This window comes from Myotis daubentonii, chromosome 1 (genome assembly GCF_963259705.1).
Source record: "Myotis daubentonii chromosome 1, mMyoDau2.1, whole genome shotgun sequence".
Taxonomy (NCBI): domain Eukaryota; kingdom Metazoa; phylum Chordata; class Mammalia; order Chiroptera; family Vespertilionidae; genus Myotis; species Myotis daubentonii.
Genome location: NC_081840.1, coordinates 210,859,568 through 210,885,698, shown reverse-complemented (window position 1 = coordinate 210,885,698; position 26,131 = coordinate 210,859,568). Strand labels below are relative to the sequence as shown.

Here is a 26,131-nt window from a genome sequence, read left to right as displayed (position 1 = left end):
TATGCAATGACAGCTCATTTTAAATAGCAATAATGTGATTTATCACTTCAAGAATGGAATTAAACACTGCTTCCAACGATGATGCACTGTTTGTCTTTGAAGTATTAGATTTCATTCTAAACAACTGATCTCCATTCTCATGTGATCATACTAATCTCTCACACAGAGCAAAGTGCCTGCCTAGATTTCTAAGCAATGAGATGCCCTGGAGAATTGATAAACTTAAATTCCAATCAAATTACCTACTGACTTAAGATAGAATATTTGACCCAATTGACTATTTTATCAAAAAAAGAAACTTTTATCCCTGGCTAGTGCGGTTTAGTTGATTGAAGCATCATCCCATACACCGAAGGGTCGCAGGTTCAATTCCCAGTTGGGACATATAACTAGGTTGTGGGTCCGGTCCCTGGTTGGGACACACAGGAGAGAGGCAATCGATTTTTCTCTCACATTAATGTTTCTCTCTTTTTCTCCCACCCTTACCCTCTCTCTAAGAAAAAAAATTAGAATCCTCTGGAGAAGAAAAAGAAAGCTTTTAGGTCGAGATATTAAAAGTGATGCTCCAAAGAAATGCTGGAGTCTATAATAGTAATAAAAATAGCCAACATATAACCTAAGTATTTGATATATATTCATTTAACTCATCTTTACAGACCTTATAAAGTAGGTATCAATTTCCTCATTAAAAAATTTTGAGATTCAGGAAAGCTTAATAAATTACCCAAGATCACACAGCTGTAAGTGATGGATCTGAGGTCCAAATCTAGGAAGTCTAATTCTAGAAGCCATGATCTTAATCATCCCACAGTGCTTCAGAAACAGGGAGATCACCCAAAATATCAAAAAGCAGAGGTATTGCCTAGCTGGTTTGGCTCAGTGGATAGAGGGTCCCGGGTTCGATTCCGGTCAAGGTGGGCTGCAATCAATGATTCTCTCTCATCATTGATGTTTCTATCTCCCTCTCCCTTCCTCTCTGAAAAAACAAACAAACAAACAAAAAAACAACCAAAAAAAACCCAGAAGTATGCAGGCCAGGGATTTGCTCGTTTCAAGAGGCACATGGCAGGGCTCTGGTCCACTAGAAAAGGAGGAATTAAAACAGGACAGGCCAGCCTGACAGGGAACCAGCCCTCTGACCTGGTGGAAGTGGATACAGGTGGGGCGATCCATCACAGCAGAGCCTGACACCTAAGGCTGTGTCAGAGCCCCAAGGCACCTGGAAGTCTGTGACTGCACACACCAGCCTTTATGCTGCTGAAACAGCCAGCTTGCACATTTAGAAGTGTGGCCCTGGATTGAAAAGATACTCTCAAATATCACAGATGCCAATAGCTTCCTGGTGCTCTTCAGGGATGCTCTTTATATGGTAAAAAACAAAAAAACAGCAACCACGCAGCAGCAGCTTTCTGGGGCAAAACAATGTTAAATTAACACCACATAGAACAGTCTCAGGAATGCACATGGACAGGGGATGCTACTCTGTGCCTCTCCGTTCTCTCTTCTGAGAAGGTTGAATTCAAAAGTTGAACAACATCCATTCACAAACATTTATCAAGTGCCCGCTGTGCATAAAGCCCAGTGAAGGCACCATGTGACACCCACAGATAACAGAGGCAAAGATCCCGTGCACTAACTGGGTCCTATCACCAGGCGTCTGTGCTCAGGGCTGGAACTCGGGAGAAATCACAGCTCATGTCTCTGTGAACGACACCTCCATAGCTTCCTAAGCTGACCTTCCTGCACCCAGTTACCTCGGAAAAGTGCAAAGCTAACATGGCCAGTTTGACAAGCATGTATTAAATATTTAAAATATGCTGGATGAGCCCTGCCAGTGTGGCTCAGTTGGTTGGGTGTTACCCCCATGCACCAAGAGGTTATTGGTAAGATTCCCCATCGGGGCACATGCCCGGGGTGTGGCCTCGATCCCCAGGTAGAGGGCGTGCAGGTGGCAGCCGATCGATGTTTCAATCTCACATCGATGTGTTCTCTCTCTCTCTCTCTCTCCCCTCTAAAAATCAATTATATATATTGATGCATATATATACATATGCTTTAAATATATATATATATATATATATATATATATATATATATATATATGTAAAATATGCTGGGTGCACCACCCACAGGGTAAGCAGGAAGGTCCAAACTCCTTGCCACGTCACTCAGTCCCAACTTGCCTTCCTGGCCTTCTCGCTACGTCCGCAGCACGTTCTCTGGCCACCCCAGACTGGACCTTTCCAGATGCATCACACGTTCGTGCCCCAGGGCCTTTTCTCCTGGACTTTCTACACGCAGCCCCTGCCTCTTCTTTCTGCTTGTTGCATGCCTGACTCAGATGGCACTTCTTTGAACCTTCCCTGGTCTCTGGCAGGCCCCACAGCGCCCCTGGCACCCCGGACCCTTACTTCTACAGCACCCACCACGGGGGCTCACACATCTCCATCCCCCACTACACCGAATCCTCCTTGGCAAAGATCTGAACGCCCAGTTCCAGGACAGTACCCAGCATACAGCAGGCTCGATAAATGCTCCTGATTGGAGAATGACAAATTATATAGTGCCGGGAGCCGGTCCATCCTTGCTGTTTCAAGGGACCTGGCATATATGGCATACGGTTCTTAATATGTTTGCTCACCTTCTTGGCGCTGTGTTTTAACCAAGGTCACCTCTCCTAGAAAGGTTGAATCCCCAGGTAGGGATTTTCCCCTAAAGTTAGGGAGGGAATAAAACCCCTCAACTAAGTGCCAGGCGGGTAATTAATCCCTTTAACTACGAACAATCATGCTTAAACTACATAATCTTTTCTCCCTGGAATGGAGATAAGAAACGCCCTAACCTTTGTAATAGAGATTGATAGGATTGAATCAACTGGTATAAATACAGTTGTAACAAGACAGAAACACTCAGAACTTAGAACAGAATCAAGAAGACAGAACCTACACGGAGCCTAGAGACAGAAGAACTTTGCTGGAGAGAGCATGCCGGAGGATCCTGGAGAGGGACTGGCCTCGGAGCCTAGAGACAGAGCCTAGCGGGAGAACATGGCAAGGGATCCTGGACTGAACCTGACTACAGAGATTGGCAGGAGAACCTGACTGGAACCTGGACACTGAACCTGACTGGAGAGCCTGGACAGAACCTGGCTGGAGAACCTAGCGAGGGAACATGGCTACAGAACCTCGCTGGAGATCCGAAGCAGAACCTCTCTGGAGATCTGGGCTAGAGATCCTGGCTAGGTTGCTGATCAACTGAACGCTGTCTCCATGTCATTCCTTCTTCACCGACTCCGTCCACACCTTTGGGGACCCCTGGACCCGCTGGGGTTGGACCCCGGCAATATAGAAATTATACAGAAATACAGTCCTGTAATTAATTAGGGAGGAGTCATGGAAGTCTTTCGTATTCATTATAATAACCCAATGAAGTGGGTGCAGTGGTCATCTCCATCTTATAGGAGATGAAACTTGACCTCGGAGCAGTCAGGTAACTTCCCCAAGAAGATGCTTAGTAAGTCCTGGAGGTGAGACCCTACCCAGGCCCCCACCCCCACCCCAAGGCTGCCACTTTCTCCATCACCATTCTCTCCCACAGCAGTTCTCCCTGGGTGCCTCTGCCTCCAGGGGACACAATGTGCCCGGACATTCTGGAGGGAGGGGGACACTGGCATCCAGTGAGCAGAGGCCAGGAATGTTGTCAAACACCCCAAAGCAGAGGACCTTCCTCACAGCAAACAACTATCTGGTCCAGTGTCACCAGTGCCAAAGCTGGGAAACCTGCTCTGGCACACACTGAAGAAAATGCCCACAGCTGGGGAGGAGCACTCACCTCTCAGGATCACCGATGCTGTTATCTGCTACCATGGCCTTTAGCACATCCGCATTTGCTAAGGGGGAATAAATGTAAAGAATTAGGATAGCACGAGAAAGAGGAGTAATCACAGAATTATCACATCAGAAAAGCTGTTGGAATAACTCCTGACAGAGCTCATTCAGTTCTCAGATGAGGCCCTGGGGCCCCGGAGAAGGGAGGGAACCCCAGGACAGGGTGCCACCTGCCAATACCTTTCCCCAGGCGGGAACTGAGGATGAGTGATGGAGAATCGACAGAGGAAGCAGCTCCAACGGAGAGCTGTTCCCTACCCATCACCCAGTGTGACACAGAAGACACTGCCCCCTCCTCTCAAACCGCAGGGAACGCAGACATGCTCCACCGCATCCAGCTCACTTTGCTGAGTATGTAAGAACACGTATGTCTTAGGAGACCTGTGTGCTAATGACTTCTATGTGCCCAAATAATAACCTCTCAACCCTGCCATGTCGTTTCAAGTGCATCCCACATAAAATCCCACGCGTAATATAATTTTCCAGGTGGGTCGTTTGGCTTGCCTCTGCATCCTTAACCACACAAGCCAGATCGCTTAAAACTTTGTGTTGGTCACACATACAACTTACCTAGCATGGACTAAGTTACATTACACTCCTAATGTTAATTTTTTTCCATTGCTTTTCAGAGAGAATGGAAGGGAGGGAGGGAGGGAGGGAGGGAGGGAGGGAGGGAAAAAGGGAGGTCATTTCCTCTCCCACCACTACTCTCTTCAGCTTTTTCCCTTACAATCAAGGCAACTTTCCCAAGTAAGAACTACTATTGCCATCAGCCAAATGAGAGTACCTGGTATGTGCTAGTCCCTGGCCAAAAGCTTTCCAGACCTCACCATGTTTGACTCTCCCGACAACCCTGACAGAATTATCACCCCATTTTACAAATACAGAGACTGAGGCCTAAAGTCTGTCACTGGCTGGCCAGAGTCACACGGGCACAGCGACAGGCGTGGATACCAACTGGTCTACCTGACTCTTTCACCTGATGGTCTTCCCACTCGTCCAGGTCTCTACCCAATGATTAATAGTTCAATAGTTGACAGGATGTTTGCATAACCATTTCAGCAAGTTTCAGAGACCTACAGAGTTTGTAAAGGAATCCTTTTAGCCATAATATAAATTGTGGTAAGAATTTCACAAAGGAATCCCTCTGCCTCCTGTGAATGGTCAGGGGCACATGGAGAATAATCACAATACTCTTCATTGTTATTCTATCAGACCATGAAAGGGCCTGCAAGAGGAGCTCAGCTATGGAGTGGCAGGTACTTTGCAAACTCCATAATGAAAAACACCCCAATGACCTCGCAAACACTCCTCAATTCAGCCTCACTTGAAAGAAAACTTAAAGGTAACACTCTAGCTAATCCAGGACTTGAGATTAGGAGGAAAATAATCAGTGCTCAGGTCAGCTGAGAAATGAATCCTTCAGAGATCCTTATCTAGAGTAACCTGATTTGCAACATTCAAGCCATGATATGTTTAAGCCATAAACAAGACCGTCACCATGAGCACAGGGGAAATACTACCCCGTTAGCCAAATTAGAAATGCAAAGAGGAAGACTCATCATACATCATGATTACAAATGGTTTAAAATGCGTAAATATAGACAAAGTAAACCTAAATAAATGGGGGAAATGGTACTGGATGAATCACACTTAATTTTACTCCTTTTTTCCCCCCCCAATGTTAAAGATTATGCTATGGTGTGCTTACAGTGAAAAAGAATTATAAACATAACACCAACAGAGAGGTCTAAACTGATAGTTAAGTTCAGAGTCTTTTAATGACAGAGACAAAGGAAAATAAAAATAAATTTGTTCTATAGAGAATTTAAATCTCAAAGGCAAACTGGAAAAGCTGGCTTATAACTGGTAAGAGACCAGAGTATGTAAGTAACCACCCGGCTGTGGTTTGGGAACAGGCTGGAAGCTGGAGGGGCCACGGCAGGAAAGGGATGTCCTGGGAGATCAGATGTCTCCTTGTAGCCAAGAAGGACCAGTGCTACACAAAGGACCAGGGTCCCCACCCATTCTCACAGACAGACAGATGAAGGCACTGACAGGGGAGGAGGGTAAAGAATCAGATAGAGTCTGGCCAGTGTGGCTCAACGGTTGAGTGTCGACCCAGGAACCAAGAGGTCACTGTGGTTCAATTCCACGTCAGGGCACATGCCAGGGTTTCGGGCTCGATCCCCAGCAGGGGGTGTGCAAGAGGGAGCCAACTGATGATGTTCTATGTTTCCATCTCTCTATCCCTACCCCTTCCTCTCTCTCTTAAAAAAAAAAAATCAAAAAAGACATATTAATAAAAAAAAAAAAAAGAATCAGACAGAAAACAGAGCCTTGGTATTACCCTGACATACCTACTGGGAATTACCACAGCTGAAACAAAAAGGCTATTCTCCAAAAGGACAGGACATAATTAAAAACTAAAAGAACAGACCAATTTGCCCTTGAGTGTGGGAGGTAAGGAAATGATACAGAACGTCTGCTCCAGGGGCCCAGATGCTCCTGGCTGCTGTAATCAGAAGAAGGGCTCCCTGCAGGCACCATCCTGCCACACTGGTTGCGGCCCGTGGGCAAGTTTCTTACCCTCTGAGTCTCAGCTACCTCATCTGCAAAACGGGCCTACCTCATCAGGTAGTTCTGAGGCTTCAATGCTTTAATGTTTCTAGCGTTTTACAAACTACCCCAGCTGTATACTTTAACCCTTTCAAAGAAAGAAGTTTACCATCCCTATGTGAACTACAAAGGAGGCAGTAACTGCAAGTGGTTAAGTATAGACTCTGGAGTCAGATGAGATGCTAGGGTTCCAAGCCCAGCTCTGCCACTTCCCAGCAAGTTAGTTAAGCACTAGGGGCCTCGGTCTCTCACCTGTAAAATGGCAAGAAAGTACCTGAATCACAGAGTTACTAGTCCCTGAAAAGCCCTTAGAACAGGCCTGGCATGCAGCCAACCTTCAGGCGCACTGTGAAGTCATACCTACGAACTTCAGCCCCTGGCGAAGTTTCCACAGGTGACCAACCTCAATCGATTCAGCGCCTCGTCCAGTACTCACTAATTGAGGAGCTGCTTCCGCTCTCCGAAGCCCAGAGGCCTCCAAGCTCCCCACAGCCACAGGCACGGGAGCAATGAAGGGGCTGTCCACACCTCACTGGCACTTCTGTGACGGCTGAAGCTTCTATGCCGAGAACATGTTTGTGTATTTCTTGTGCAAATTACAAACCACTTTTCTATGTGAAGGAAGTATGCACCATTGAGTGTTAAGAATAGCATCGCCAAATACTGTTCCCTGAAGGAAGATCTCTGGAAGACAGCTCAAAATCCAAGCGTTCTGGTCTTTTTTGATCTTCTTTTAAAAGCCATTCCACTAAGTCTGGTTTTACAGAAAATGAAAGCTACACTTGAGAGAGACCCAGGTAGGACTAGGCTGCTCATGAACCACGTGAACTCAACTACCTGGAGCCTTCACATCTTCATCTATAAAATGGATATAAAGCTAACTTTAGAGATATTTTGAGGATTAAATGAAATTATACACATAAAGCACCTAGATCTATACCAAATACATGAAGCACACACCGTAAAGAACAATGAAAATTATCCTGAATCCTATGGAATGGCTGTTTCTCTAAGTCAAAAACAGTGACCAACTGCCTGGGCCGGGCAGCAGCTCTTGCTGATAGAGAAGAGGTGCAGGTTGAGGTTCTCCAGGGAAAGGCTGGGGCAGAAGAGCAGGCATTTACTGGGCCATACAGAGGCATTTCACCTTCCGGACAAATGGCTCAGCTGCATCAATGCACACCATGTGAGTCAGCACTGACAGGCAAAGACAGTGCCCACAGAGAATGTTTTATTTTCAATCCTCGTAAAAATCTAAAGTATGAGGATCTGCAACCATTGGGTATGTGGGCAAGGAGATGCACAAACCTCAAAAGTTGCCGAGGGCACAGAATCATCCTATGGTGATGACCCTATTGTATCTGATCATGATTAAATTAACCGGCCATGAAAGAAGATGGTGGTTTAGAATACATTTCAGAGGCGGGAAATGCTTAAATCCATAAAGGTTAAACATTTTAAAAGTTTGCACATTTAAGAATGATCACAGAACAGACAAATGCACAAAGACAGAAATCAGAGTAGCGGTGGCCAGCAGGTGGTAGGGAAGGGGGATAAAGCTTGCGAGGGGTAACTGCTTAATGGGCACAGAGCTTCAGTCTGGGGTGAAGAAGTTCTAGAACTAGAGACTGGTGATGGTTGTACAACACTGTGAATGTACCTAATGCCAATGAATTAGGCACTTTAACGTGGATATAATGGTAAATTTCACGTTATGTGTATTTCACATAAAGCACAAGAAAGGAGTAGATAATATTTGAGTGCTTATTATACTACGTACTTAATGTGCAGTATGTCACAACAATGCTACCAGGTAAGTGTTGTTATTACAGAGGGGAACTGAGGTAATTCTCCCCAGATTGAGAGGTGAGGCCAGGATGTGAAGGTAAGCTGCCACCTCCAGGCCTGACTCTGCAGCCCTGAGGCCAACTGGTTCTTAGAAAGCTCACTTATTTGAACTGTTCATGGTTGGACAACACTGGAAGCTGAGCTTCGGTAAAAGGTGCTGCCAATAACTTCAGAAAATCGACAGGAGAGGCCATACAAATCCTGACTCTTCCGAGCAGGTTCTTAATAAACATGGGAACACTGGACTGCTGCGGGACACTAAAACATACCTTCATTCTTCATGATGTAGTGGACAATCCGCCCCACAGTGTCGCTATTTTCATTCATACTGTCATTCAACTCTGAAAGAGGAAGGGGAGGGAACGATGTTACAATTGGTCACCTGCATCTAGTCGATGAGAAATTCCGTCTTAGAGCCCGAGACCTCACTGAACAGTCTTCAGAAGCTCAGCCGATCACCCAGGGTGCGGGGCACCCAGGCTCCCCTCTTTCAGCCCCGACTGCCTGAGGCAGAGCACGCAGCGACTCTCTGCTTCCACTGGACGTGAAGAGCATCGCAGTGGTCCATCAGTCTCGTCTCAAGTCCAAACACCCACCCGCTTTCCAAGACAACCACTTCATGCGTTGATATCAGTCCATACCACTATTATTTCTCTCTCAACAGTGTGTTAAACCCTTAGGGGAAATGGAAAAAAGTTAATTGAAAGGGAAAAAATTATTCTTGGATTATTTTAATTGCAGTGGAACTGTAGGGTTTTAATTTGTGTGTTTTTAATTGGGTAATGTAATATTCATCCATGTTTATAAGACTCTCCTTTCTTTTAAATACACTTCCAGATGATCTTAATTTTGGCCATGGTTATTTGCCCACAAAATCAGTTTACTCTGGGAGACTGTATAGGTGATAGTCTTTGAAAAAAAAAAAAATTAAACCTCTACTCTGAAACTGGTCTGTATAATTTGTTTCAATAAACAAGGAAGAGGAGGGCTGAAACACTCCATGGCAGTTCACAGAGCACGAACCTGGAGAAGTGCCTTCTCCAGCACAGACGCTTCCTCCATGAGGATGCTGCTCCGTGAGGATGCGTGTCTGGTGGCCCGTGCAAATGCTGACTGCTAAGCCCACCTGCAGAGTGTCTAGGAAGGAGAAGGTGGGAGGCTCCGCTGTCTGCTGACAAACACCCAGCTCTGATTTGCTCATAAGCTTGCTCATGACTCATCCTGCAGCCGAGTTCTTTCTCTGCCTCAAAGGTCAGTGGGGGTGGGAAAAACCAACAGGCCGGGAAGCTGGCAAGGAATGAGGAAGCTTCCCCCCACTCCACCCTTGGGCTGGCTTGAAGGGTGACCTACTTACTGCAAATGTCACCTTCTGCAAAAACTGCCCTTTGAGAAGCTGAAAGGGACATGGAGAGTTATCTAGACTCCCCAAGACTCAAGTTAGGAAGCATCCCTAACGGATGGTTAGAAAGAACATCCATGGAGAAAACAGAACTTCACCTCTTAGGTGTTTCTAAATACCACCCAACAACTCCTCGTTAAGAGGGAAAGGTGAGCTGCCCTAAAGTTAATGCTAAGACACTAGTTTGCCCTTCTTATACTGCACTATTCATACAATCACTAATTTAAACATCATAAACTCCAATCTCCTAGATTTAACACAGAGCTCCCTTAGTCAAAGTAATACCCCCCAAATGGTGAGATCCACTGACTTTCCCATCATTTAAATTAGAATCTAATTCAATAATAGTAGAGAGAGTTAATATTTACAGAGTGGCCTTCTGTGTCCCACATCCCATCATCTTCTCTCTAAGTTTCACAATAATCCTTTGAGGTAGAGATTACTATACTCATATAAATGAATTAAAATTTTAATTAAATTGCCGAGACCGGTTTGGCTCAGTGGATAGAGCGTCGGCCTGCGGACTGAAGGGTCCCGGGTTCGATTCCAGTCAAGGGCATGTACCTGGGTTGTGGGCACATCCCCAGTGGGAGATGTGCAGGAGGCGGCTGATCGATGTTTCTCTCTCATTGATGTTTCTGGCTCTCTATCTCTCTCCCTTCCTCTCTGTAAAAAATCAATAAAATATATTTTAAAAAAAAAAAATTTTAATTAAATTAATTTAAATTAAATTTCAGTTAAATTATACATAGCAGAGATTCAAAGCATATGTAACTTGCCCAAGACCACAAGGCAAGTAAGAGTAATTACCTGGTAAGTATTTAATAAATGAAAGCCAAGTTTAAAACGGTAGGTGTTATTATGGTGTCATCTACACTGACGCTTACTATACCACCTGCGGTTAGCATGCATCATCTTGCCTCACAGGGATGGAATATGTGTGTGTGTGTGTGTGTGTGTGTGTGTGTGTGTGTATGACTATTTTCTTAAAAATCATCCACACTCCCATAAAAAGAATCCACAGCACTCACCTATCTTTTCAACCTTTTCCTCCTCTGCATCTTGCTCAGCTTCTGTAGTACAACGATAGCCTTTCTTCTTAAGCAGGTGGCAGATGAGGACGCCAAAGAGCCCCATGATGAAGAACACGGGGACAAGCACATACGCAATATATTCTGGGTGTCCACTCCCAGCACTGTCAGTGGGCGACGGGGTCGTCTCTGTTTTGGAGTGCAGCGTGTGGCTGCCGCCACTGTCTGTAGGAAGAAACCCACATGGCTGCGTTAGATGTCTGCAGGCAGCAAGGAGAACCCCACGACTTGGGGAATGTTCACATTAAATCCGAGTCTGTGCCCAAAGCCATGGCCATCCAGACACTAGTGGGTCTGGCTGTTCAGGCACACAGGTGAGGGCCCCATCCTGTTCCTGCTACTCATGAACTGGGTCCCACCCTAGATAATGTTTTTAAAACCTCTCCAAGCCATCCTCTGCTTCTTCACCTCTAAGAGCACCTACACAGCGTGGAATAAAAGCCCAGTGAGCGAAGTGCCCAGCACAGAGCACACACATAATCACTGGGTGTATTACTGGCTCAGACTCAGGAGACGTGGGTTCACGGTCAGGCTCTACCTCTTAGCAGCTGTGTGACGCTGACCGATGACAAAAACGCTGCTTCGGCTCCACTGTGAAATGGGCATACTAATAGTACCTACCCACCCTTCTACGCTTGTTACGAAGATGAAGTAAATTAATACATGTGAGACATTTAGAACCACTTCTGCGACACAGGAATGCTCACCACATGCCACCATTCAGGGCACCTGTGCCATATCACAGGGCAAGCAGAACAAAGAACCTTGTCTCAAGGAGCTTCCTAGGACTTAGTAAACTGACAGGTGTACAGTATGAAAAGGGAGAAAACCCAGGATGGCATTAAGATGTTGGCCCAGGGGTGCAAGCATAAAAGTGAAAACATAAGCACTTGTTTATTCATTCACTGATCCAAATGAACATTTACGGATGCCCTTTACGCGACAAGCTCCCTGCTGGGAGCCGGACAGAGAAAGTGATAAACAACGTGGCTTAGCCAGTGCCACCTTGGAGCTTGCAGGGTAGCACCGGAAACAGCCATCAAACAAGTCAACTCATGGGCAGGTCATGGCAGATTCGGAGAATGCCATGGAAGACATGCCATTTTCAGAAGAAAAACATGACAGTGAGTACCTATTTTATGACTTCAAAAATAGGGCAGCTGGGAAGGGAACATCTTTTGGGGGGTGGGGGAGGAGAAATATGCTTTTAGATGTGTCAAAACATATTGGACTCACATCGGGGCAGCCGGATGTCTGGGCAGGCCAGCAGGGTGTCAGTTAAGCTCCTCATAGGGAAGTAAGTAACCTAAGAAATGGCCAATTAAAATAACAGAGAAAGAACAAACTGTATAGAAAACCAGCAAAGTACCAGTTTTCAAACACAAAATGCAAGAGAATTATCAAAGAAAGGGGTTCAGGTAGGATGAGGACTAAAAAAATATGTGGGCTTTGACAGAAATGAAGTCTCACCATTTGGAATACTCAGAATATAAAGTAATAAAGTGAGGTTTTCTACATCAAAAAGATCCATACATATTGCTTAAGATACCCAGAAATCAGAAAGCTGGTTACATTTAATTTCAAGCGCTCTCAAGAGTATTTTGGTGAAAAAAGAACCTGTGTTGTAATGATTACACAGGGACAGATACATTTCATCACTGCAGCAAACTACCAAACAGGAGCCTAATTTGCAAACCAGGGGGCAAAGAACAAAGCCACCTCTCTTTTCACATGGAAATATCCATTATCTCTGAACTTGAACATGAAAAGAAATTGCTGGTTTCTTAAGTTAGTAAAAAGCTGCATTCATTATAGGCAACCTTGAGAATTTCAGGTAACCTGTATATTTTTTAACCTGTATATTTCAACCTGTTTTTTATTCATTTTTCTTCCAAGAATCACAATAATGAATGAATGAATGAATGGATGAACACACACACTAAATATACGCAAATATATCACCTACATGAGGGTTTGGCCTCAAGCCTTAAGTTCAGAAAAAAAACAGAAACATTCTTTTAACTCCTTTTATAATTCTACATAAGTTTTACTTATTTATTCCTTTTTACTAACACATTCCATACACGAGGCGTGGGTGAAGCAGGCAGCATGCGAAGACTGAGAGGGTGTTACTCAGAATCATACTGTTCCAGTCTGGAGGTGATACATTCTCTTTAGGGAGCAGTAGGAGACAGGGATGGAAGCAGAGGAGTTGAAAATTGGAGCCAAACAGCGCCTTCTGAATGAGGTGGTTGAAACTGTGTCTTTATCATTAATTTGACATCTAGCAAACCCTTGCAAATACTACATATTTACAGTGTTTGTGACTTATGAACATGTATCAGTCACAATCTGGTAATTATTCTACCATGAAAAACTGGAGAAGACATAGATCTAAATGAGTGAGACTTGAATTACAGAGCAATGCAATATAGGCACTAAGGTTACAAAGTCAAGACTGCCTGGAATAAATAACAGCTTGGCCACTTACTAGGCTTGTTACGTTGGGCAAGTTATTTAAGATACTGCCCTCAGTTTCCTTAACTGAAAAACTGAGTCGAAATGACTGTACCTTTCTATGATGATTTCAAAACTCGGCCCCCACATACTCTGTGCTTTGCCTACCCAACAGAGTATGCTGGAAGTGATCCTTTGTCAGCTTCTAAGTCCTGTCTCTTGGGACACTTGCTTTTGGAACCCAGCCACCATGCTGTTAGGAAGCCCAAGCTGCCCTGAGGAGAGAAACCAGTAATAGTCAGCAATTTACCAATCATGTAACTGAGTCATCTTAGAAGTAGATCCTATAGCCCCAGTTGCTGCTCTGTGGAGCAAAGATGAGCTGTTTCTGATGAACTCTGCCCAAACTGTAGATTTCTAAGCAAAATAAATGGTGCTATTGTCTTAAATCACTAAGCTTGGGGATAATTAGTTCTACAGCACTAGTAACTGGAAGATTACCTCATGGAGTCATTGTGAGGATTAAATATATTAATAAGTAAAGCATGTAAAAGTGTCTCAGAAAAGATAAAACACTATAGAAGTGTTTAGTCATTGTCTTGACAGGAACAGCACTATCCAATATAGTTACCACCAGCCACAAATAGCTATTTAAATTTAAGACAATTAAAATTAGATAAAATTAAAAATTTAGTTCCTTGGTTGCCCTTACCACATTTCAAGTGTTCAATAGTCACATGTGGCTAATTGGCTACCATATTGGATGGATCAGATAAAGAGAATATTTCCATCATTCCAAAAGTTCCATTTGACAGCTCATTATAGACTGTCAAGAATCACTAAAAAGCAAAATGTTGACTGGAGATTCTATTGTGATCTACCTTAGCAATTCAATGAAGAATAAATTATAAATCATAAGTAACTATTCACAGATAATGCCTAAATCATTTGTTAACATAGGTAAGTTTAGCTTTCCTTCAATTTACACTAATAATTTGCTTAAAGACACTGTGTCCACCCTCCTCCTTCACTGCCAGCTGAAGCGCATCTGAATTATGAACAAATTATTTGAGTCCAAATTAATAGCAAAGGTTGTTGCAGCATCTATATATAGAAAAGCCTAAGCGACCCGAATGCCAAAACAACCAGAACGGCCAGTCACTATGATGCGCACTGACCACCAGGGGGCAGATGCTCAACGCAGGAGCTGCCCTCCAGTGGTCAGTGCACTCCCACAGCCAACCTCCTGCAGTCTCTCCCCTGGTCGACAGGCCCCAGCTGGCAGCTGGCAGCCGGCAGCCACCAGCCACCAGGAAGGAAGGCCCTGATTGGTCCTGATCGCCAGCCAGGCCTAGGGACCCCACCTGTGCACAAATTTCATGAACTAGGCCTCTAGTTATTTTATAAAAGTCAAAAATTGGCAGCATCTGCATGTTTGACAATGGGATAGTAAGAAAATACCTAAGTCAATCATAGTCTACCATTTGATATAATAAAATGCATCATTTGAAACTATTTATGAAGATATGAGAAAACACTTATGATCCAATGTTGAATTTTATAAGTTAGATTCAAAATCTTACATACAGTATGACCCAAAGAGGAAAAAAAATGCATAAAGGCATAAAACATACAAAGAAATGATTCTGGGTAAGTGGATAATAGGATAATTTAAAATTTTATTTGTATGCTTTTCTGTAATTTTCCAAAATTTGTACATACATATTACTTTTGTACCAAGGTGGTCAATGCTTTAAAAAAAGAAAGATATAGAGCAGAGGTTGTCAGCCAGGTGGGAGTCACAGACCTCTCTGTAAACTTATTGGATGCTATAGTTCCTATTCCAAAATTTTGCCTCCAATTTTTGTGAGCTCTGAAACCTAGTTAATATACAAGCAAGTGACATGACACAGATGATGCCCACATTTTTGCTTGAGCAGCATGGTGGACATTGGTTTAATTCACTGAAATTAGAAATATCTGAAAAAAAGTTTGCTTGGTGTTATGGGTTGAGTCTTGCCACCTTCCTAATTCATAGGTTGAAGTCCCAACCTCAAGCATCTTTGGTCATTACAGTGGACCCTAATTCCACATGACTGGAGAAATGTGTAGACAGACATTCACATAGAAAAAACATCATGTGAACAAAAAAGGCAGACATTGGGGTGATGCTTCTACAAGCTAAAGATTGCCAGCAAACCATCAGAAGCATGAAACTGATCCCTCCTCACAGCCCTCAGAAGGAAACAACTCTGCCAAACTTGATCTTGGATTTCTAGCCTCCAGAACTGAGACAATACATTTCTCTATTTTAAGCCACCACTTTGTGGTACTTTGTTACAGCTCTAGCAAACTAATATACTTGGCATGGAGAGGACAGGATCACGAGCTTGGTTTTGAGCATGTAGAGATAGAGGCAAACAGGGGGACATTGAGATGGAAATATCTATTGAGCAATTAGATCTACTCCATGAGGAAGCAGAGGAAGAGAAGCCAGGGGCCACCCTAGGACACAAAGGAAGGAGTTTCTCAAAGGAATGAGAAGTCGGCTAGGTAAAATGCTGCAAGAGAGAACTAAAATAAGAGGGAAATGTAAAATGGTGTAGGTGCTATGGAAGAAGTATGGAGGTTCCTCACAAATTAAAAATAGAATTACCATATGATCTAACAGTCCCGTGTCTGGGTATTTATCCAAAAGAACTGAAAACAGGATCTTGAAGAGGTATCTGCACTTTATTGCAACATTATGTGCAATAGCCACGCTATGGAAACAACCTAAATGCCCATCAGTTAATAAATGGTTAAAGAAAATGGGGTGCACACACACAATCGAATCCTAGTCAGCCTTAAAAAAGAAAGAAGTCCTGTCACAGGTGACAACAGGATGAACCTGGAGGACATTATGCTGAGTGAAGTACACCAGTCACAGAAGGACACAGACGGCCTCATTCCGCTTACACAAGATACTAAAATAGCTAAACTTTTAGAAGCAGAGGATATAACACTGGTTGCCAGATATGGGGGAGAGGGGAAGTGGGAAGTTTTTGTTCCTGTGGGTATAAAGTGTCAGATATGCAAGATGAGTACGTACCAGAGATCTGCTGTCAACATTGTCTATAGTTAACAACACGGTGTGTGCGCTTCAACATCTATGAAGAGGGTAAATCGCATGCTAATGTTCTTACCACAACGAAAAGAAAAAGAACCTAAGAAGTATCTTTATAGACAGAGAATGTAGAACTAAGGCAAATGAGGCCACACAGATATTTCTAAGAACATGTGGGAAACCTTTAGTTTCTAATTTAGGCAGCAACTTGGAATTTTTTTTTTTTAAGTTTCTCCTTGCTGTATTTTACTCCCTGTTTGTCTATCATTTCCTGAAATAAACTTTAAAATCCTAACATAAATACATACATACATACATAAAATGAATAAATACATTTTAAAAATAAAGTAGGAAGGAAAAACAATGCAGGGGAGACCCGTGTGGCCTTGGAGGGAGCAGGTTTTCAATAGAGTAAGGTAAGGCGGGACTCGCTGGGCTGACAAATACAGATGGGACTCGGTTCACTCTTTCTAGGTGCCAAGTATGAGCGAAAGGTGTAGAGGAGGGGAAGGCATTTTGATTTGGAGCTTTGTTGTGGTGGTTGTTTCTAAGCGGCTGAACCCAGGTATTGACATGCAGAAAGAGCAAATGGGAGAGTGAGAGGGAATAGGGAGTGATAACCTAGAAGAAGCCAGAAGGGATGATTTCCGCGTGAAGGAGACGGATTAAACACTTGACTAGGGGGAAAAAGACACTTGTTCCAGAAGCAGGGTGTTGAGTTAGAGTCCAGTGTAGTGGGCATAAGGAAGTTGAGGGAGCAGGTGCCCAATACCCTCTATTTTCTCTTAACATATAATAATAAGAGATGGCATCTGTTGAGAACTAGAGCAGGCAGGGCAGAAGAGGGCTTGTGGGTTCAGTGAGGCTACCCAGAGTGACTGAAGGAATGGGAGAGGCCCGTGAAAAAAACTCCAAAGGCACTGGGGCACAGTGAACTGTGCACCCCAAGTCTCCAATTGGGCTGACCCATGCAGGGAGAGCCATGGGAACTGCAAAGCCCAAGACAATAAAGGATTAAGCAGGCAGGCTCAGACAAAGTAGGCTGAGCCAGAGTAAGGAAAGGAACAGTTTGGGGTGGGAAGGTTCCAGAAGGGAGGGAAGTTTGGTGCAGAGAGTTTATTACTCTTGTTACTACTAACAACAGCTACCAAATGTATGGAGCATTCATGAGCCAGCACTATGCAAAGCACTGAATCTCCACCATAACCCTGTGGCACAGTTCGTGGTATGATACCCACGTTACAGACAGAATAGGAGGCACAGAAAGGTAAAGCAAGCTTCCCAAGGACACACTCAGTAGCAGTGCCTGGATTCACACCAGGCAGTCTGGGTCCTGCCTGCCGGTACCCTGCTTCCTCTTCCTTCTCAAAGCCTCCGTGTCTGCACAGTGGCAAGAGAAAAATTCTGAGATGTCCTAAATTACACTATAGCAGGAGGGGGGAGGAAGTCAAGGGAAGTTAATCAATTAACAGAGCCATAGGCTTAAGCCAACAAAAGACTGGTCACATTCCTGAATGTATGTTGCACCTTTGAAACAACCTTCAGGCAGCTATTTCAGCTCTTATCTAAAACACACAAACCACCAGATGCTCGTGCTTAGGCCTGAACTTTCCAGATGTTGCCTACAACCGGTCCAGAAGCATCAACTACTTCTTCCTTAGGGACTCAGTCACCTATCCCAGAACTTTCTCTGCTTCACCTTCTCCCACCTACCTCTCACCCACCAATCTTTCAAAACAACCTGCATCTTTCTTCCCCAAAAGACGCCCGGCAACCCCAAGACGGTGGACATGTCTGTCTTCTCCATCCAGCCCAGCTGCTGGTGCTGTATGCCCCAGGACCTGGTCGTTTTTCTGGCTCAATAAACCCTTTCTTTCAGAATAACTTTCAGCCAGGAGGGTTTTTGTTTAACAATATGTAAAACAGGGCTCGTAACAGAGCACCATCCAACCACAAATGTCTGTTTAAGGTACATTTCAATTATTTTTTTCCAATAATATTTCAACGTTTAGCTACTTTTCTGTTAAAATATTGAATACTCATTTGCTCTCATATTCTCCTTTCCCTTCACAGCTTAAATGATCCCCAAACTTCAAAACAATGGGTTCCAGTTAGAACAGTAAGAAGTAGAGTATGTTCTGAAAATGCCCAACACCAGACTCAAAGCAGTTTATGAGATGAACTGCAAAACTTTACTCTTTGTCCGCCATCTCCGACCTCCCTTCCAACTCCCAACCCACAGCTCACCTGGGTCCCCTCAGCCTCTCCAAAAAGAAGCCCCACACCTCATCTCCAGTAGCCTCTGCATGTGATGCCCTTCCACAACATTACAAGGAAAAAAATGTCCAACAAAGACAGCATTTATCAAAATCCAAGGGGTTTTCCTTGGACCAGACAGGCTTATTTAATCACCTACACTAGCTTTAGTGTATTCTGAGTCACTATGAATGCATCGCATGTTTTGCCAAGATCCCATGGAGAAGGTCAGAAAAGAAGATGTGAAACAAAAAAGACTGAAGACTGCAAGGAATTGAGGAAAAAGTATAAGGAATGGCTAAAAGTCATCCCACAAAAATCAAAAGCCATTTTCTAGCTTGTTTCCAAGTAATACTTGTGTTTGCAACTGACTCCAATGGCACTGCAAGCATGTCAAACTTGAGGCCAGCGGGCCGCATGCCTTATTTAAATAAATGAGGCATGGGACTCTCCAGCCACGAGTTTGACATGCTTGGCAGTGTAACAGGTGAAAAATGCTTAGTCTCTCAGATTCTGTCTTATCAGTAATTCTAGTCTGCACTTTTCCTGTGGCCTTCAGGCAAATGGCTCCTGCTATAGCTATGCTAACATTAGAGGAATTCTGCTTGAGGCTCGAGTTTTTGGAAATATAGCTAGCCCCTCGCCAGAAGGTACCACTCCTGAAGAGGTAGGGGAAAAGTACAAAATAATGATTGTTTATCAAATATTTTCAGGAGCCTCAAGACCAGACTCAGATCAACAGGGGTCAATGGACGGAAAACAAAGAGATTTAGAGATTGCTCACTCTTCCTTGGATCCCACTGGTACCTACATGTCTGTGGTCCTCGATCACCTCTTGCCCCTCCCATTTTCCTTTCCCTTCACATAAAAGAAGCCTGAATTCTGCACTCCCAAAGATAGATCTGAGGAACCTCTTAAAGCCCCCACCTTCTCAATTAGGAGCCTTCTCAATCAATAAACCTTTTCTTACTCCAACTACTAATGTTTTGAATACTGACCTTTTGAAGCATTGGGCACATGGACTTTGGACCAGTAACAAGAGGTGCTGAGATGAATGGTGCAGAAATGGCATTCCTCAAAGCCAGTGGGCATCACTGGAGGGTCACTAAAATAATGGGGAAGACGATGGCAATAACCAGAGACTCCAGATAAGGAGACCTTGTGACTCCTCCCAAGCAGCTCTGTTCCAATCAAGGTCAAGAGCATTTTGATGGTTCTGATAGCTATTCTTTCCCTTTTATCAGGAAAGGGGTTGCATTCCCAGAAGCTAGAGTTTCCCAGCAGAGTGACCCAGCAACTCTGTGATGGGAAAGGGGCTTGGTTAGTAAATTGATAACCCACACCAAGCTTAGTTGGAAAAGAACTTTTAAACACACACACTTTTTCCTCCCACTTTTTTTCTTTAGCAAACATTCAAATCACAGTACCCAAGAGCAATCTATTTTTGGTCTAGATTACTGACTAACATCATTAGATATGCATTTCTCTAAATGTATTTTTCCTTATCCAGCTTTGCCACCTGCTACCTCCATGAACAAGTTACTTTACCTCTCTGGGCCTTGATTTGGTTAGCTCGAGCCACATGCGGCTCTTTGGCCCCTTGAGTGTGGCTCTTCCACAAACTAGCACGTGCAGGAGCACAGGAACAGTGCAATTGAAACTTTGTGGCCCATGCGCAGAAGTCGGTTTTCGGAAAGGAGATAGACGAAACAAGTATACAAGACGAGTGTGGATGGGAGAGTTGGAAGGGGTCGACCTCAGAGAACGTACCTCAATCAGACTGAGGACGTTTTTAGCAGAGGCCAGCTTAGGAGTACCCTACTTAAGTTAATAACAATGTACCTACCTATACAGTTTAAGTTTAAAAAATTTGGCTCTCAAAAGAAATTTCAATCGTTGTACTGTTGATATTTGGCTCTGTTGACTAATGAGTTTGCCGACCACTGGGTTAGCTGAACAGCTATGAGCTAGTACTGATGTACTCTGTGGTTCTCAAAAGTCCAAAATTTCCCCCACTGTCTACAGCCCCATCCACAATTCACTCTGGGTTGATGCTACTGGAGAGAAAAACATAAGCCCACCCTCCCATGTCCACAAAGCAAGATCCAAAACTATCTAAAAATAAACTCATTTCCTAATAAAACTGTAATAAAGTGAAATGCTCAGTCTCTCTGACTCCTTCTTGTGTGGGCTTGCGTTTTTCCCATGGCCTTCAGGCTAATGGTTCCTGCTGTAAACATGTTAATCATTAAAGAAATCCTGCTTAGGGCTTCAGAGTTTTTATTAAATCATCCCCTCCCATTTTCCCTTCCCTTGGCATAAAAGAAGCCTGAACTCTGTGCTTCCTTAAGGTGGATTAGAGGAACCACTAAGGTGCCCATCTTCTCAATTTGGCACCTTCTCTATCAATAAACCTTTTCTCCTCCAGGCTCTGACATTTTCAGTTTTGGCATTTTCAAAGTGTTGGGCATATATGGTCTTTGGACCGGTAACAAAACCAAATCTGACAAACCCATTGTTAGTAAAGCCTATCCTGATGTAATGTGAGGCTATTTACAATCTCTATTCCACTGAGTTTACTGCATAAACATTTAGTATATTTGCTTAGATGCCTCAGGGTTTAGGTCATAGCCCCAATGGTTTCAGATGGTCGCAACTGTGAAGTGGGTACTATTATTTTAGAGAACAGGAAACTGACGTTCAGGAGGATAAATCATTTGCCCAAGGTCACACGGTTAAGAGCTAGTAAGAGCCTGGCCAAAAACTCGGGCAGATCATGTTTCTGACGGTGCTCACAACCAGATCAACTAGCTCCTGCAAAACAACCTCCTTTATTAAGTTAACTGGTTTAACACAGTTTAAATCAATTAGCTACACTAACAAAAGAAATCAATTAGCTACACTAACAAAAGCAAATTCTACAAAACAAAATTGTCCTCAAATTATTCCTATTTGGGGATAATTCCTATTTTGGCTGTAGAGATAACCAAAGTCATAGAGCTTTTAAGATCATTCCCCACAGCAACAATTATTAAGACACAGCATTTTCCCAGACAAATTCATAAAGCTAAAAATGTATGGAGAGTACAAATGGGAAAACAATGGAAATCAGTAAATAAATAAGTGCTAAATGTTGTAGTGAAACAAAACTTCAGGCAGTGGCCAACTTCCAAACACCTCCCAGATAAGCAGCTGCCACAGCCCCACCCTCCCCCACTCTGCAGCTGTGACAACGCAGGGAGGGGACATCCAGACAGGGACCTGCCTGCTCAGAGTCTACCCACCCATGACACAAAACCCCTCCCAATGCACACAGCCAGTTACCTTTATTTTGTCCAAGTCCTTGAAATGCTACCACAATCCAGGAGCACAGAACTCTGATTCTGGGTAGAAAGACCACTCTGGAAACAGATGGAGGCCTAGACAGCTTTCCCAGCAAAACAGGCCCACATCAACAATGCCTGGCCATGAACTCTTGACTGACAGATGCATTTGGCTAAGATGCCCCTTGAAAAATGCAGCTGTTTGAGGTTTCTGCTAATACGTACCTGTGTAAGCTCAGCTGCACCCTTGGGGGTGCCAAAATGGAGAGCTCGGGGCAGCAGGAGCACCCCAGGATCTGGAGACAGGCATTAAGAGTAAGGGAGGGAGTAAGTAGCCAAAGATTTCAAATAATGCCTGTGCTCAAGACAGTTCCTTCCCTTCCCCCACCCCCCCTACTTTTCTAGTAGCTAAATGTGCATTCAAATAGCTTTTGTTAGAACTAATACAACCAAATGCAATCAAGTAAATCTTGATTGGAGCCTGATTGAAAATTTTAAGCAATAATAAAAAATTTAAACAGCTACAAAGGGTATTTTGAGGACAATTGAGGAAACTGGGTTAGACAGTATTAAAGACATGTTTATTTTCTTACGGATAATAATGGTATTGAGGTTATGTACAGGAAGTCAATCCTAGTAGATACACACTAGAGGGGGAAATGCTGCAACTTGATTTTAAGTAGTTCAGCAAAAAAAGTAGGTAGGTAGGTAGGTAGACAGACAAGTAGGGTGGGAAATCAAATATGGCAAAATGTTGAATCTAAGTGGCTAATATACAAGTAACCATTTTACTATTCTTTCAACTTTCCTGTAATAAATGTTCACAAAGTATTATTTTATCATTTTTTTTCTTAATTAAATCTTTATTGTTCAGATTATTACATTTGTTCCTCTTTCCCCCCCCATAACTCCCCTCCTCCCAGTTCCCGCCCCACCCTCCGCCCTCACTCCCCACCCACTGTCCTCATCCATAGGTGCACGATTTTTGTCCAGTCTCTTCCCGCATCTCCCACATCCCTTTCCCCTCCCCAAGAATAGTCAGTCCATTCCCTTCCTATGTCCCTGATTCTATTATAATCACCAGTTCATTCTGTTCATCAGATTATTTATTCACTTGATTCTTAGATTCACTTGTTGATAGATGCATATTTGTTGTTCATAATTTGTATCTTTACCTTTTTCTTCCTCTTCCTCTTCCTCTTCTTAAAGGATACCTTTCAGCATTTCATATAATCCTGGTTTGGTGGTGATGAACTCCTTTAGCTTTTCCTTATCTGTGAAGCTCTTTATCTGACCTTCAATTCTGAATGATAGCTTTGCTGGATAAAGTAATCTTGGTTGTAGGTTCTTGGTATTCATCACTTTGAATATTTCTTGCCACTCCCTTCTGGCCTGCAAAGTTTCTGTTGAGATATCAGCTGACAGTCGTGTGGGTATTCCCTTGTAGGTAACTAAGTTTCTTTCTCTTGCTGTTTTTAAGATTCTTTATCTTTTGCTCTTGGCATTTTAATTATGATGTGTCTTGGTGTGGTCCTCTTTGGATTCCTTTTGTTTGGGGTTCTCCACGCTTCTTGGACCTGTAAGTCTATTTCTTTCACCAGGTGGGGGAAGTTTTCTGTCATTATTTCTTCAAATAGGTTTTCAATATCTTGCTTTCTCTCATCTTCTGGCACCCCTATAATTCTGATGTTGGTACGCTTGAAGCTGTCCCAGAGGCTCCTTACACTATCCTCGCATTTTTGGACTCTTTTTTCATTTTGCTTTTCCGGTTGGGTGTTTTTTGCTTCCTCGCATTTCAAATCATTGACTTGATTCTTGCGCTCCTCTAGTCTGCTGTCGGGAGTCTGTATAATATTCGTTATTTCAGTCCGTGTATGCTTAATTTCTAATTGGTTCCCCAATACAACATCGAAGGTCTCATTAGTTTTCTTGTAGATCTCATTAAGTTTATCGGCGGCTTCTAAACAGTTCTTGAGAGACCTTAAAAGTGTGGTTCTGAACTCTATATCTTCCATTGACAATTTTGTCCTGTTTCTTTGTCTCCGCATTTTGTTATGCTTCCTTGGTGCACCCCCTAGTGGTCTTTGTTCGCAATCTTATAGTTAAACCTTGATTGTTGTAGCTAATACCAGGGAGGGTTTGACCTCCAGGCCAAGTGGCTATGAGAATCAGCTATGTCTGCAGTGAGAGAACTTCTGTCCTCTAGGGAGGTGCTAATCTAGCCTTTGCCTGAGGCTATCCGGCAAATGCCTCTGTGCAGGGCTTGGGCAGGGCGGGTCGCACAGGATCAACAGGGTGGGCTGGAGAGAGCAGTTATGGCGGCTCTCAGTCCTGTCCCCAGGGGCTCTGCCTCTCTGAGTCCCAGCACCCACTGCAAAGCTCAGAGAGAAAGCTGCACTCGCTCTGACCGAAGCCAGACAGTCCCGCTTCTCCCGTTTGAGTCTGGATCCCTAAAGACTCGCCTGTATCTGGAGCTCAGAGTCTGCGACTCCCTCCCGATTGAAAACGCCAACCTTGCCCTCCGCCGCCAGCCCGCTCCGCGCACTCCGCACCTCAGAATTTGACTTCAGCACTGGGCCTCCTCTGAGTGTCCATATGTGTTTCTCTTTCCTCCTAGTTGTAGGACTTCCACTCAGCCAGCGTTCCTGTGGTTCTGGGTGATGTCCCTTCCGTTTTTTAGTTTCACTTTTGAAGTAGTTGTTCAAGGCAGCAAACTCTGGCGTTAACCTATGCCGCCATCTTGGTTCTCCCTATTTTATCATTCTTTTCATATACCCTTTGTGGGACCCCAGTAATCATTTTTAATGGGAAAATGCATTTTAATTTCCAACCCAATTACTCAATAAGGCATGTTTGAAGCACAAACCATACTTACTTAAGCTGTGGTTTCTCTCTGTGTTCCGCTGAAGTTGAGAAGGGAAGTAAATAGTGTGATCCAGGGGGAAAAAGGGACTTCAGATTAGGTTTCAAAAGAAAAATTGAATTTGGGTGGACAAAAAGGAAACAAACATTCTTGACAGGCAGGAAATTGGAGAACAACTGGAACCACTCCTGAACCCCAGAGAGCTCCCGGAACAAAGGGCTGAAACGAGGGTGATGTCAACATAAGGAAACAAAGCTACTTAAAAATAATGATGGAAACTACAAATAGTCTCCATTGCAGGTTTTCATTTAAACCAGAGCGGGGGAAAAAACTTGGCAAAGTCGGAGAAAGTTCCTAGCATTTGCTGCAACCCTCTCAGGTTCACCCTTTGAAATTATTTATTTATTTATTTATTATATTTTTATTGAAAGGAGAGGAAGAGAGAGATAGAAACATCAATGATGAGAAAGAATCATTGATGGAATCACTGATGGGAGGCAATCGAGCCTGAAAGCCGAGCATGTGCCCTGACTGGGAATCTAACTGTGACCTCCTGCTCCATAGATCGACATTCAACCATTGAGCCACACCGGCCAGAATGAAGTGATTTCTTAAGACCACGAAACTCCCTGACCAAACACAATTTCCCTAAGGGCACCAAAGGATTGCACGTAGACAACTACAGCCCCACAGCTGCTCCTGGGAGAGGACTGATTAACTTTAGGATCCCCGTGTGCTGAGAAGCAAAGGATCTCAACTTCTGGGCTCTTCCTGAACCTCCCAGAGCACCTCAAACAATGGTTTCCATTCAGAGGACAATAGAAGGCTCATCTGACCTGGCCTCACCCCAGACCAGAGCACGGTCATCTCACCAGTATCTGCCTGGGACACAGGCCAGGAAGCCACCAACCGGGCCTGTAAAGCAGAGAAGGCTCAGGAGCCCCTGGCAGACCCCACGCAGGAAGACACATCACGGGGTCCTCAGAGAGGGGTGTCAGCCAGGGGCTGCAGGGGCCAGGAGAGCTTGGGACCTCCCTGAATCCCCCTATCCACTTTTCCTGCCCTCCTACCCCTTCCCTTCCCTTGCCTCTCCTCCTTCTCTTGTTATTTTTGTGCTGTCCATTTGGAGATTTTAAAAAATATCTTTACTTACTGATGGCACTGTGTCTGCAGGGGAGGGCCTAGGTGGCTGGAGGACATTGTGGAGAGAGACTTGGTGGACCTTTCTGCACCTTGCAGAGTGTAAGTGATGGCCATTCAAGAGGAAAAATGGGATTTTTTA

General features: G+C 43.9%; 1 protein-coding gene across 4 annotated transcripts in view; it reads right to left on the bottom strand.

The window, feature by feature from the left end:
• The window catches only part of RELL1 (RELT like 1), a 76,523-nt gene that overhangs the window by 21,200 nt on the left and 29,192 nt on the right, over positions 1-26,131 (bottom strand). For 3 of the 4 annotated variants that reach the window (XR_009449792.1, XM_059673602.1, XM_059673591.1), the window contains exons 2-4: positions 10,785-11,009; positions 8,624-8,695; positions 3,832-3,889 (exon numbers count right to left, since the gene is read on the bottom strand). Coding sequence is in view for 3 of the 4 variants with exons in the window: in XM_059673602.1 (XP_059529585.1) it covers positions 3,832-3,889; positions 8,624-8,695; positions 10,785-11,009 (355 nt within the window). In the remaining variant the exon portion in view is untranslated. Of the gene's footprint in view, positions 1-3,831; positions 3,890-8,623; positions 8,696-10,784; positions 11,010-12,080; positions 12,151-26,131 lie in introns of those variants that run through there. The other variant, XM_059673611.1, reaches the window with a different exon arrangement.